Genomic DNA, 14,173 nt, shown 5'->3' with positions numbered 1-14,173 from the left:
CTGAGGGAGAGCCGCACTGTCGGAGGGTCAGCGCTGAGGGAGAGCCGCACTGTCAGAGGGTCAGTGCTGAGGGAGTGCCGCACTGTCGGAGGGTCAGTACTGAGGGAGCGCCGCACTGTCAGAGGGTCAGTGCTGAGTGAGCGCCGCACTGTCGGAGGGTCAGTACTGAGGGAGCGCCGCACTGTCGGAGGGTCAGTGCTGAGGGAGCACCGCACTGTCGGAGGGTCAGTGCTGAGGGAGCGCCGCACTGTCGGAGGGTCAGTGCTGAGGGAGAGCCGCACTGTCGGAGGGTCAGTGCTGAAGGAGCGCCGCACTGTCGGAGGGTCAGTGCTGAAGGAGCGCCGCACTGTCGGAGGGTCAGTGCTGAGGGAGAGCCGCACTGTCGGAGGGTCAGCGCTGAGGGAGCGCCGCACTGTCGGAGGGTCAGTGCTGAGGGAGAGCCGCACTGTGGGAGGGTCAGTGCTGAGGGAGAGCCGCACTGTCGGAGGGTCAGCGCTGAGGGAGCGCCGCACTGTCGGAGGGTCAGTGCTGAGGGAGAGCCGCACTGTCGGAGGGTCAGCGCTGAGGGAGCGCCGCACTGTCGGAGGGTCAGTGCTGAGGGAGAGCCGCACTGTCGGAGGGTCAGCGCTGAGGGAGCGCCGCACTGTCGGAGGGTCAGCGCTGCACTGTCAGAGGGTCAGTACTGAGGGAGAGCCACACTGTGGGAGGGTCAGTGCTGAGGGAGCGCCGCACTGTCGGATGTTCAGTGCTGAGGGAGCGCCGCACTGTCGGAGGGTCAGTGCTGAGGGAGCGCTGCACTGTCGGAGGGTCAGTGCTGAGGGAGCGCTGCACTGTCGGAGGGTCAGTGCTGAGGGAGCGCCGCACTGTCGGAGGGTCAGTGCTGAGGGAGTGCCGCACTGTCGGACAGAGATCTCATGGCCCCCTCTCATTCCCACTTTAAGTTTCTTCAGCCCAATAAGAGAGTCAGTGGCTGGTTCAGTTCTGGCTCAGCACCTGCCCTGAAACGCTGGTTTCTCTTCTCTGTCTCCAGAGGCTAATGAACCCATTGTGCGTCCTCACCTTTCTTGTTTATAACCAATCAGCAATGTGTACACTTCACCGTGATCAATGCTGGTTATATTTATTCCTCCATGGGATGTGGGTGTCGCTGGCTGGGCCGGCATTCATTGCCCGTCCCTAATTGCCTCCTTGATCTGAGTGTTTCGCTCGGCCATTTCAGAGGGGCAGTTTTGAGCTAGCCCCATCGCTCTGTGTGTGTGTGTGGGGTCTGGAGTCACGTGTAGGGCCAGACCAGGGTAAGGATGGTAGATTTCCCCTCCCCTAAAGGGGACGTTAGTGAACCAGGCGGGTTTTTAAGACAATCGATGATAGTTGTCACGGTCCCCGTGACTGAGACTCGCTCTCGATTCCGGGTTTTATTAACTGAATTTAAATTCCACCAGTGGCCGGGGTGGGAATTGAACCCGTGTCCCCGGAGTATCGGCCCGGGGCCTCTGCATTGCTAGTCCAGTAAACTGCACAATCTGTAGGAAACACCTCTCTGTAGCAGGCACAGGTTCCATTAGGAACAGGAGGAGGCCATTCAGCCCCTCTCCTCCTCGAGCCTGTTACACAGGAACAGGAGGAGGCCATTCAGCCCTTCCTCCCTCCTCGAGCCTGTTACACAGGAACAGGAGGAGACCATTCAGCCCCCTCCTCCTCGAGCCTGTTACACAGGAACAGGAGGAGGCCATTCAGCCCCTCTCTCCTCCTCGAGCCTGTTACACAGGAACAGGAGGAGGCCATTCAGTCCCTCCTCCTCGAGCCTGTTACACAGGAACAGGAGGAGGCCATTCAGCCCGCCTCCTTCTCCTCGAGCCTGTTACACAGGAACAGGAGGAAGCCATTCGAATACCGAATGTCCTAATTTCTGCTCCTATGTCTTATGGTTTTATGGCCCGGAGGTGACCATCAGAACTCACCCGGTCAAACAAAATGTTTCGGTGAGTGAGTCTATTGTAAGGACAGCCTGGAAGAGGGGGGCCAGTCAAACAGAGAGTATTGAGTCATACAAATGCAGAATGAGAGATGTCTTTCAGAGACTAACATCCTGGGGACACAATACGTGAGCGATTTGGAACATGACTGAAGTGTTTGGGGTGGGAGGGGGGAGGGGAATATGTGACTCCGGACACGGTTTTCCAAGGTACCTGGCCGGCTGCAGGTTAGTGGGGGTGAGAGGAGGGGGGTGGTTTCCTCACCTCCTGGTTGGTTCTGTCGTAGACTAACCGCTGAGGGGGTTGATGGCCCTGGTTCATCGATAACTCCTGTTATCGACAGGCCGAGGGACCTGCGAGGAGGGAGAAGGCAGCACCCAGAGGGACTTTGGCTGCCCAGTGGTGGTGAGGGACCTTGGCTGGACAGGGGTGTAAGTCTGCCGGACCAAACAGCGAGCAGACTGGGACACTGGTCGTTCTGTGTCTGAATACCAATACCAATCTCCCAATACTGAGTACCTGTTAGGGAGTTTATGCAGAGGGTCACCCAGTGTCATCTATCTTTCCCTGTGCATTGTCCTGTGTTTAGCACATGGCAACCCCACGTATTCCCAGCATCTGTAAATTCCCATGTGTAATGCACACCCAGATTACAAATTCCAGTGTGTAACACACGCTCTGCCTGGGGCATTGTCAGGTGTAACACACTCCCAGCCTGTGTTTCTTCATGTGTAATGCACACCCAGATTGCGTTTTCTCGTGGGTAACACACACCTAATCTGCGCACTCCTGTGTATAACACACACACATTGTGTATCCGCATGTGCAACGTGTAACCAGCCTATGTATTTACATGTGTAACGCACTCCCAGCTTGCATATTCCCTTGTGTAACAAATGCCCAGCCTGCCTATTCCTGTATGTAACACACTTCTAGCCTGGACGTGCCCGTGTATAATGCAGACCCAGCCTGCATATTCTCATGTGTAACACTCTCCCAGCCTGTGTATTGTCATGTGTAATACACTCCCAGCCTGTGTTCTCACATGTAACACACTCCCGACCTGTGTATTTTCACATGTAACACTCTCCCAGCCTACGTATTTTCACATGTAACACCCTCCCGACCTGTGTATTTTCACGTGTAACACCCTCCCAGCCTGCGTGTTGCTCTCTGTGCACGTGAGCAGCGATCTCTACCTGAATCTTGTCGGGGATGCCCGTACTATCCATCCGACTGGCCACATTCACCGTGTTGCCCCAGATGTCGTACTGAGGTTTTCGGGCTCCGATTACCCCTGCCACCACCGGGCCAATGTTCAGCCCTGAGAGAAGAGGAAAGAATTGGGACAGAGCAGGTAGATCGATCTGAGCGTTGCAGAGCTCTGGTGCACGAACAAAGGGAAAAGCCTAGCATTTCTCCCACTCCGTCCACCACCTCAGGACATCCCAAAGCGCATCACTGCCAATGACCCTTTTGTTTTTGGAAGTTTGGTCACTGTTAATGTAGGAAGTGCAGCAGTCAATTTGCGCACAGCAAGCTCCCACTAACAGCACTGTGATAACGATCAGATAATCTGGTGTTTTTTTTTAGTTGAGGGATGAATATTGGCCCCAGGACATAGGGGAGAACTCTCCACCCCACACCCACTCCGCCCCCCACCAACCACTAATCTTTGAAAAAGGGGCAAAAGAATGTTTAGATCCATCCAAGAGGGTAGAGGGGGACCACTGTTTAATGTTTCTTCTGAAAGACATTGTTTGTGAGAGTTTGAGCACATGCGAATGGATGTGTTGAGAGTATTTCTGAGGTATATGTGAGACAGACAGAGAGAGTGTGTGTGTGTGCATGTGTGTGTGTGATTTTGTGTAAGAGTGTAGCCTGTGTGTGTATGAGATTGTGATTGCATGTGTGTATTTGTGAGCATGTGTGAGCACGTGTGTGTGAGCATGTGTGTGTGTGATTGTGAGCGCGCGTGTTTGTGATTGTGAGAGTGTGTGTGAGATTGTGAGAGTGTGTGTGAGATTGTGAGCATGTGAGAGATTGTGAGCGTGTGTATGTGAGATTGTGAGTGTGTGTGTGATTGTGAGCGTGTGTGTGTGTGTGATTGTGAGCTTGTGTGTGTGTGTGTGATTGTGAGCGTGTGTGTGTGTGTGATTGTGAGCGTGTGTGTGTGTGTGATTGTGAGCGTGTGTGTGTGTGTGTGTGTGATTGTGAGCGTGTGTGTGTGTGTGATTGTGAGCGTGTGTGTGTGATTGTGAGCATGTGTGTGTGAGTATGTGTGTGATTGTGAGCGTGTGTGTGTGATTGTGAGCGTGTGTGTGTGTGTGATTGTGAGCGTGTGTGTGTGATTGTGAGCATGTGTGTGTGAGTATGTGTGTGATTGTGAGCGTGTGTGTGTGTGTGAGATTGTGAGCAGGTGTGTGAGATTGTGAGTGTGTGATTGTGAGCGTGTGTATGTGTGATTGTGAGGGTGTCTGTGTGTGTGATTCTGAGGGTGTCTGTGTGTGAGATTGTGAGCGCGTGTATGAGAGAGATTGTGAGCGCACATGTGAGATTGTGAGCGCGCGTGTGTGAGATTGTGAGCGCGCGTGTGTGAGATTGTGAGCGCGCGTGTGTGAGATTGTGAGCGCACGCGTGTGTGTGTGAGCGCGCGCGTGTGTGTGATTGTGAGAGCGCGCGTGTGTGTGATTGTGAGCACGCGTGTGAGAGATTGTGAGCGCGCGTGTGTGAGATTGTGAGCACGCATGTGAGATTGTGAGCACGCGCATGTGAGATTGTGAGCACGCGCATGTGAGATTGTGAGCGCGCGTGTGAGATTGTGAGTGCGCGTGTGTGACTGTGAGCGCACGCGTGTGAGATTGTGAGCACGCGCATGTGAGATTGTGAGCGCGTGCGTGTGTGATTGTGATCGCGCGCGCGTGTGTGATTGTGAGCGCGCGTGTGTGTGATTGTGAGCGCGCGTGTGTGATTGTGAGCGCGCGTGTGTGATTGTGAGCGCGCGTGTGTGATTGTGAGCACGCGTGTGTGATTGTGAGCGCGCGTGTGTGATTGTGAGCGCGCGTGTGTGTGATTGTGAACGCGCGCGCGTGTGTGATTATGAGCGCGTGTGCGCGAGTGATTGTGAGCGCGCGCGTGTGTGTGATTGTGAGCGTGCACGTGTGTGTGATTGTGAGCGCGCATGTGTGAGATTGTGAGTGCTTGTGTGTGTGTGTGTCTGAGTGAGTGAACGTGCTGATGCATACTCACCGATCTTCATCTGGAAATTATTGAAGGAGTGCTCGTTAATATATTTCATCTGCTCCATCAGTCGCGTGGCATAGTCGGCCAGTGCCATAATGTGTGACTTCCCAGCCTTGTCATATGTGGAATCATTGAGACCTGAGGCTGCCATGTAGGTGCTGCCAATGGTTTTAATCTTCTCCAGTTGTCTGAATTGTTCCTCACTGATAATCTATCAATGATAGACAAATGGTGAAACTCACAAAGCCTTCAAAACCAACTCGCCCTCCCCACCAAACCATTTGACAGCTTCACCTGTGGGTCTGGCGCTATTTGTGGGATGGAATGGAATATGCATGCACAAACTCACACACCGACACGCACACACACAAACTCACGCACGCACACGTATGCACACACACACAAATCTCACTCACACACAAGCACACACGTGCACACACATGCACACACACACAAGCACTTGCACACACGCTCACTCGTGCACACACGTGCACGCGCATACACACAAGCTCTCGCATGGGCGCATGTGCTCTCTTGCTCGCACACACACGCTTGCTCACACTCATACGCATGCTCAAGTGCACATGAACACACTCTCGCACACGCACTCTTTCTCACACAAATCTCTCACACACATGCACACACATAAGCACTCGCATGCGCACTCACACGCTCGCACACAGACACATGCATGCTCAAGTGCACATGCACACACTCTCTGGTCAGACCACATTTAGAATATTGTGAGCAATTTTGGGCCCCGTATCTCAGGAAGGATGTGCTGGCCCTGGAGAGGGTCCAGAGGAGGTTCACGAGAATGATCCCAGGAATGAAAGGCTTAACATATGAGGAACGTTTGAGGACTCTGGGTCTATACTCGGTGGAGTTTAGAAGGATGAGGGGGATCTGATTGAAACTTACAGAATACTGAAAGGCCTGGATAGAGTGGACGTGGGGAAGATGTTTCCATTAGTAGGAGAGACTAGGACCTGAGGGCACAGCCTCAGAGTAAAGGGAAGACCTTTTAGAACAGAGATGAGGAGAAACTTCTTTAGCCAGAGAGTGGTGAATCTATGGAATTCATTGCCACAGAAGGCTGTGGAGGCCAGGTCATTGAGTGTATTTAAGACCGAGATAGACAGGTTCTTGACTGGTAAGGGGATCAAAGGTTACGGGGAGAAGGTGGGAGAATGGGGTTGAGAAACTTATCAGCCGTGATTGAATGGCGGAGCAGACTCGATGGGCCGAATGGCCTAATTTCTGCTCCTATGTCTTACAGTCTCTCTCTCTCTCGCACAGGCGCTCTTACTCTCTCTCACACTCACACACATTCCCCCCACTCTTTAACAGACTCCCGAAACTCTCTAGTCACCTCGTCGAAGTCGGCGATGATTTCATTCAGGAGCCGGAGACACTCCACACCCTCGTTGTTTGCCTCTAACTCCACATAAAACTCGGAGAAGTTGCTGATGGAGGCGAACATGACTGCGACACACTCACAGGACTGGTAATAGAGTTCATCGTTACGCCGCTCACGGGCGAGGAAGTGAGCTGCCACGTCTTTGGGCAGGATGTTGTGAAGCAGCCTTCGGTTATAAGCCTGAAGTTCCTCCATCTCCTCCTTCTCCTCTGTGGCCTGCACACGGAAGAGAGACTTCACTTCATAATCCCGCTCTCTCAAAAACGTCCAAAAGCTTTTCATCAACAATAAATAACAAAGTAGGTCTTGTTTTCAAATCATTTCTCTCCCCTCCCTATCTCTGTAACATCCTCTAGCCCCTACACCCCTCCCTATCTCTGTAACCTCCTCCAGCCCCTACACCCCTCCCTATCTCTGTAACCTCCTCCAGCCCCTACAACCCTCCCTATCTCTGTAACTCCACTCCAGACCCTCCACCCCTCCCTATCTCTGTAACCTCCTCCAGCCCCTACAACCCTCCCTATCTCTGTAACCTTCTCCAGCCCCTACAACCCTCCTTTTCTCTGTAACCTCCTCCAGCACCTACAACCCTCCCTTTCTCTGTAACATCCTCCAGTCCCCTACACCCCTTGCTATCTCTGTAACCTCCTCCAGCCCCTACAACCCTCCCTATCTCTGTAACCTCCTCCAGCCCCTACACCCCTCCCTATCTCTGTAACCTCCTCCAGCCCCTACACCCCTCCCTATCTCTGTAACCTCCTCCAGCCCCTACACCCCTCCCTATCTCTGTAACCTCCTCCAGCCCCTACACCCCTCCCTATCTCTGTAACCTCCTCCAGTCCCTACAACCCTCCCTATCTCTGTGTCCTCCTCCAGCCCCCTACAACCCTCCGAGATCTCTGCACTCCTCTAATTCCAGACTCTTGCACATCCCCCTTCCTGATTCCCATCGCTCCCCCATTGGTGGCCGTGCCTTCAGCTGCCTGGGGGCCCCGAGCTCTGGAATCCCCTCCCTAAACCTCTCGGTCACTCTCTCCTTTAAGATGCTTCTGAAAAGAAACCTTTTCGACTGTGCTTCAGGCCATCTGTCCCTAATATCTCCTCGTGTGTCTCAGGGTCAGGTTTTGCACGGAGTTACACTCCTGTGAATCACCCTGGGGATGTTTTACTTCTTTACAGGTGCTGCATAAGTGCAAGTTGTTGTAACAATTCCAGGGCGTTGCACTGGAGACGCCAATCAGTCAGAATTGGACACCAAGTTACACGAGGAGATGTTTGGAAAAGCATATTCCTTCATCACCTGTCCAACGTAAGTCAAGGGCCTTAAAACCGAATCCAGGGTGTTCAGGAGTGAGTTTCGTAAAAACCCCTTCACACACACACACGGCTTTATTAATAGGAGCGGAGCGTACAAGAGCAGGGAGGTTATGATGACTTTATATAAGACACTGGGTTAGACCTCAGCTGGAGTATTGTGCGCAGTTCTGGGCGCCGCACTATAGGAAGGATGTGAACTCATTGGAGAGAGTGCACAAGAGGTAGTTCCAGGGACACCTCAGTTATGAGGAACGATTGGAGAAGTTGGGACTGTTTTCCTTGGAGAGGAGAAGGTGGAGAGAGGATTTGATAGAGGTGTTCAAAGTCACGAAGGGGCTGCAGAGAATAGATAGGGAGAAACTGTTCCTGCTCGTAAATGGATTGAGAACGAGAGGGCAGAGATTTAAAGGGAAGCAAGTGTATGTGAGAAAAAAACTCACGTGGTTAGGGTCTGGAATGCGCTGCCTGAGAGTGTGGGGGAGACAGGGTCAATCGAGGCGTTAGGGTCTGGAATGCGTTGCCTGAGAGTGTGGTGGAGACAGGGTCAATCGAGGCGTTAGGGTCTGGAATGCGCTGCCTGAGAGTGTGGTGGAGACAGGGTCAATCGAGGCATTAGGATCTGGAATGCGCTGCCTGAGAGTGTGGTTGAGACAGGGTCAATCGAGGCGTTAGGATCTGGACTGTGCTGCCTGAGAGTGTGGGGGAGACAGGGTCAATCGAGGCGTTAGGATCTGGAATGCGCTGCCTGAGAGTGTGGGGTAGACAGGGTCAATCGCGGCATTAGGGTCTGGAATGTGCTGCCTGAGAGTGTGGGGGAGACAGGGTCAATCGAGGCGTTAGGATCTGGAATGTGCTGCCTGAGAGTGTGGTGGAGACAGGTTCAATCGAGGCGTTAGGGTCTGGAATGCACTGCCTGAGAGTGTGGGGGAGACAGGGTCAATCGAGGCGTTCGAGAGGAGATTAGAGTATTATCTAAATAGAAACAATGTGCAGAGGGTACGGGGTGGGGGGTGGGGTGGGAAAGGCAGGAGATTGGCACCGAGTCAAGTCACTTGTGGGACTCTCTCTCGCAGAAAGCAGTAGACGCTGGTGGGGGAGCAGCCAATTGATCATTTTAAAACGGAGAGCGATAGACTATTGTCAACTGAGGCCTGTCTGTAAAACTCGTAAGTTAACCCTCTCAGCACCCAGCTATCATATTAAAATAACGACTGAGTACTCTTCTGTGTAGTGGTCACACAGCACTTTGCCTGAAAAGTAGACAGCTCTCGCTCTGAGACACGTCACACTGTTTTCTCCCACCCACTCCCAGGGAAGGGGGAGTTTCGGGATAGTATTCCCTACCTGTAGTTTCCACAGGAAGTCGAGCCGGGCTGTGGACTCCACCTGCTGTGCGTGGAGGTACAGAGCCAGGACAAACACCGTCAGGATAACAGGGGTCACGTACTTGAGAGCAACCTTGCTACCCATCTCCTGGCTGTAAGAGAAGAGGAGAGGGGAGGGGAGGTACCTTAGACACGTGTAACATTGACAGCACAGGGTACAGAAAACATAGGGAGAACAGGGAAATTCCTCTCAATTAAAACACTCACTCACACTGACCCTCAGTATAAGACGCTCAGTTATAACACTCTCTCTGTTACATTGACACTCAGTATAAGACTCAGTTATAACACTCTCTGTTTCACTGACCCTCAGTTTAAGACTCTGTTATAACACTATCTCTCTCTCACACTGACCCTCAGTATAACACTCTCAGTTATAACATTCTCTCTGTTACACTGACCCTCAGTATAGGACGCTCAGTTGTAACACTCTCTCTGTTACACTGACCCTCTGTATAAAACTCTCTGTTACAACACTCTCTGTTACACTGACCCTCAGTATAAGACTCTCAGTTATAACAAGCTCTCTGTTACAGTGACCCTCTGTATAAGACGCTCAGTTATAACACACACTCTGACACTGACCCTCAGTATCAGACTCTCAGCTATAACACTGTCTCTGTTTAACTGACCCTCAGCATAAGACTCTCAGTTATAACACTGTTACACTGACGCTCAGTATAAGACTTTCAGTTATAACAATCTCTCTCTCACACTGACCCTCAGTATAAGACTCTCAGTTATAACACTCTCTCTGTGACACTGACCCCCAGTATAAGACTCTCTGTTATAACACTCTCTCTGTTACAGTGACCCTCAGTATAAGGCTCCATTATAACACTGTCTCTGTTACATTGATCCTCGGTATAAGACTCTCAGTTATAACACTCTCTCTGTTACACTGACCCTCAGTATAAGACTCGCTGTTATAACACACTCTCTGTTGCAGTGATCCATCAGTATAAGGGTCCATTATAACACTGTATCTGTTACACTGATCCTTGGTAGAAGACTCTCAGTTTTACACTCTCTCGGTTACACTGACCCTCAGTACAAGGCTCCATTATAACATTCTCTCTGTCACACTGACCCTCAGTATAGGACGCTCAGTTGTAACACTCTCTCTGTTACACTGACCCTCTGTATAAAACTCTCTGTTACAACACTCTCTGTTACACTGACCCTCAGTATAAGACTCTCAGTTATAACAAGCTCTCTGTTACAGTGACCCTCTGTATAAGACGCTCAGTTATAACACACACTCTGACACTGACCCTCAGTATCAGACTCTCAGCTATAACACTGTCTCTGTTTAACTGACCCTCAGCATAAGACTCTCAGTTATAACACTGTTACACTGACGCTCAGTATAAGACTTTCAGTTATAACAATCTCTCTCTCACACTGACCCTCAGTATAAGACTCTCAGTTATAACACTCTCTCTGTGACACTGACCCCCAGTATAAGACTCTCTGTTATAACACTCTCTCTGTTACAGTGACCCTCAGTATAAGGCTCCATTATAACACTGTCTCTGTTACATTGATCCTCGGTATAAGACTCTCAGTTATAACACTCTCTCTGTTACACTGACCCTCAGTATAAGACTCGCTGTTATAACACACTCTCTGTTGCAGTGATCCATCAGTATAAGGGTCCATTATAACACTGTATCTGTTACACTGATCCTTGGTAGAAGACTCTCAGTTTTACACTCTCTCGGTTACACTGACCCTCAGTACAAGGCTCCATTATAACATTCTCTCTGTCACACTGACCCTCAGTATAAGACGCTCAGTTATGACACTCTCTCTGTTACACTGACCCGAAGTATAACACTCTGTTACAACACTCTCTGTTACACTGACCCTCTGTATAAGACGCTCAGTTATAACACACTCTCTGACACTGACCCTCAGTATAAGTGGCTCAGTAATAACACTCCCGCTTTTACACTGACCCTCAGTATAAGAGTCTCAGTTATAACACTCTCTCTGTTACACTTTGTCTCAGCATAAGACTCTCAGTTATAACACTCTCTCTGTTAAACTGAGTCTCAGTGTTAGACTATCAGTTATAACAGTCTCTCTGTTACACTGACCCTGAGTATAAGACTCCATTATAACACTGTCTCTGTTACACTGAGTCTCAGCATAAGACTCTCAGTTATAACACTGTCTCTGTTACACTCACCCTCAATATAAGACTCTCAGTTATAACATTCTCTCTGTTACACTGAGTCTCAGCATAAGACTCTCAGTAAAAACACTCTCTGTTACATTGACCCTCAGTATAAGACTCTCAGTTATAACACTCTGTTACACTGACCCTCAGTATAACGCTCCATTAGAACACTCTCTCTGTTACGCTGAGTCTCAATATAAGACTCTAAATTATAACACACTCTCTGTTACAGTGACCCTCAGTATAAGGCTCCATTATAACACTGTCTCTGTGACACTAATCCTCTGTATAAGACTCTCAGTTATAACACTCTCTCTGTTACACTGACTCTCAGTAAAAGACTCTCAGTTATAACACTCTCTGTGACACTGTCCCTCAGTATAAGACTCTCAGTTATAACACTCTCTCTCTCACTCTGACCCTCAGTATAAGACTCTCAGTTATAACACTCTCTGTTACACTGACCCCCAGTATAAGACACTCAGTTATAACACTCTCTTTCTCACACTGACGCTCAGTATAAGACTCACTGTTATAACACTCTCTCTGTTGCAGTGACCCATCAGTATAAGGCTCCATTATAACACTGTCTCTGTTACACTGATTCCTGGTATAAGACTCTCAGTTATTACACTGTTTTACACTGACCCTCAGTATAAGACTCTCAGTTATAACACTGTCTCTGTTACACTGACCCTCAGTATAACATCCTCAGTTATAACACTCTCTCTGTTACACTGACCCTCAGTATAAGACTCTAAATTATAACACTCTCTCTGTTACACTGACCCTCTGTATAAGACGCTCAGTTATAACACTCTCTCTGTTACACTGACCCTCACTATAAGACTCTCATTTATAACACTCTCTCTGTTACACTGACCCTCAGTATAAGATACTCAGTTATAACACACTCTCTCTCACACTGACCCTCAGTATCAGACTCTTAGCTATAAAACTATCTCTGTTTAACTGACCCTCAATATAAGACTCTCAGTTATAACACTCACTCTGTTACACTGACCCTCAGCATAAGACGCTCAGTTATAACAATCTCTCTGTTACACTGACGCACAGTATAAGACACACAGTTATAACACTCTCTCTGTTACACTGACACTTACTATTAGACTCTCAGTTATAACACTCTCTGTGACACTGACCCTCAGTATAAGACCCTCAGCTATAATACACTCTCTATCACACTGACCCTCAGTATAAGACGCTTAGATATAACACTCTCTCTGTTACACTGACCCTCACTATAAGACTCTCAGTTATAGCAATCTCTGTTACACTAACCCTTAGTATAAGGCACTCAGTTATAACACACTCTCTCTCACACTGACCTTCAGTATCAGACTCTCAGCTATAACATTGTCTCTGTTTAACTGACCCCCAATATAAGACTCTCAGTTATAACAGTCTCTCTGTTACACTGACCCTCAGTATAAGACACACAATTATAACACTCTCTGTTACACTGACCCTCAGTATAAGACGCTCAGTTATAACACTCTTCTGTTACACTGACCCTCAGTATAAGATTCTCACTTATAACACACTCTCTGTTACACTGACCCTTTGTATAAGACGCTCAGTTATAACACACTCTCTCACACTGACCCTCAGTATAAGACGCTCAGTTATAACACTCTCTCTGTTACAGTGACCCTAAGTATAAGACTCGATGTTATAACACTCTCTCTGTTGCAGTGACCCATCAGTATAAGGCTCCAGTATAACACTGTCTCTGTTAAATTGTTCCTCGGTATAAGACTCTCAGTTATTACACTCTCTCTGTTACACTAACCCTTAGTATAAGACACGCAGTTATAACACAATCTCTCTCACATTGACCCTCAGTATCAGACTCTCAGCTATAACATTGTCTCTGTTTAACTGACCCCCAATATAAGACTCTCAGTTATAACACTCTCTGTTACACTGACCCACTGTATAAGACGCTCAGTAATAACACTCTCTCTCTCACATTGACCCGCAGTATAAAACGCTCAGTTATAACACTCTCTCTGTTACACTGACACTTACTATTAGACTCTCAGTTCTAACACTCTCTGTGACACTGACCCTCAGTATAAGAACATCAGTTATAACACACTCTCTCTCACACTGACCCTCAGTATCAGACTCTCAGCTATAACACTGTCCCTGTTTAACTGACCCTCAATATAAGACTCTCAGTTATAACACTCACTCTGTTACACTGACCCTCAGCATAAGACGCTCAGTTATAACACTCTCTGTTACACTGACGCTCAGTATAAGACACACAGTTATAACAATCTCTGTTACACTGACCCTCAATATAAGACTCTCGGTTATAACAATCTCTCTCTCACACTGACCCTCAGTATAAGACTCAGTTATAACACTCTCTCTGTTACACTGACCCACTGTATAAGACGCTCAGTTATAACACGCTCTCTCTCACACTGACCCTCAGTATAAGACGCTCAGTTATAACACTCTCTCTGTTACAGTGACCCTAAGTATAAGACTCGATGTTATAACACTCTCTCTGTTGCAGTGACCCATCAGTATAAGGCTCCAGTATAACACTGTCTCTGTTAAATTGTTCCTCGGTATAAGACTCTCAGTTATTACACTCTCTCTGTTACACTAA

At 49.0% G+C, this 14,173-nt stretch overlaps 1 protein-coding gene across 1 annotated transcript in view; it reads right to left on the bottom strand.

Annotated features, from left to right (window-relative positions):
* LOC121275076 (adenylate cyclase type 5-like) overlaps positions 1-14,173 on the bottom strand; it is a gene marked incomplete at its 5' end in the record, with an annotated part of 230,177 nt that overhangs the window by 774 nt on the left and 215,230 nt on the right. Inside the window, 4 exons of the mRNA XM_041182480.1 lie at positions 3,176-3,300; positions 5,226-5,430; positions 6,592-6,855; positions 9,301-9,433. Of these exons, the coding sequence (XP_041038414.1) occupies positions 3,176-3,300; positions 5,226-5,430; positions 6,592-6,855; positions 9,301-9,433 (727 nt within the window). The remainder of the gene's footprint in view (positions 1-3,175; positions 3,301-5,225; positions 5,431-6,591; positions 6,856-9,300; positions 9,434-14,173) is intronic.

The sequence above is a fragment of the Carcharodon carcharias genome (assembly GCF_017639515.1).
Source record: "Carcharodon carcharias isolate sCarCar2 chromosome X unlocalized genomic scaffold, sCarCar2.pri SUPER_X_unloc_10, whole genome shotgun sequence".
Lineage (NCBI taxonomy): Eukaryota > Metazoa > Chordata > Chondrichthyes > Lamniformes > Lamnidae > Carcharodon > Carcharodon carcharias.
The sequence above is the reverse complement of the archived record's forward strand: the minus strand, read 5'-3'. Positions and strand labels throughout refer to the sequence as shown.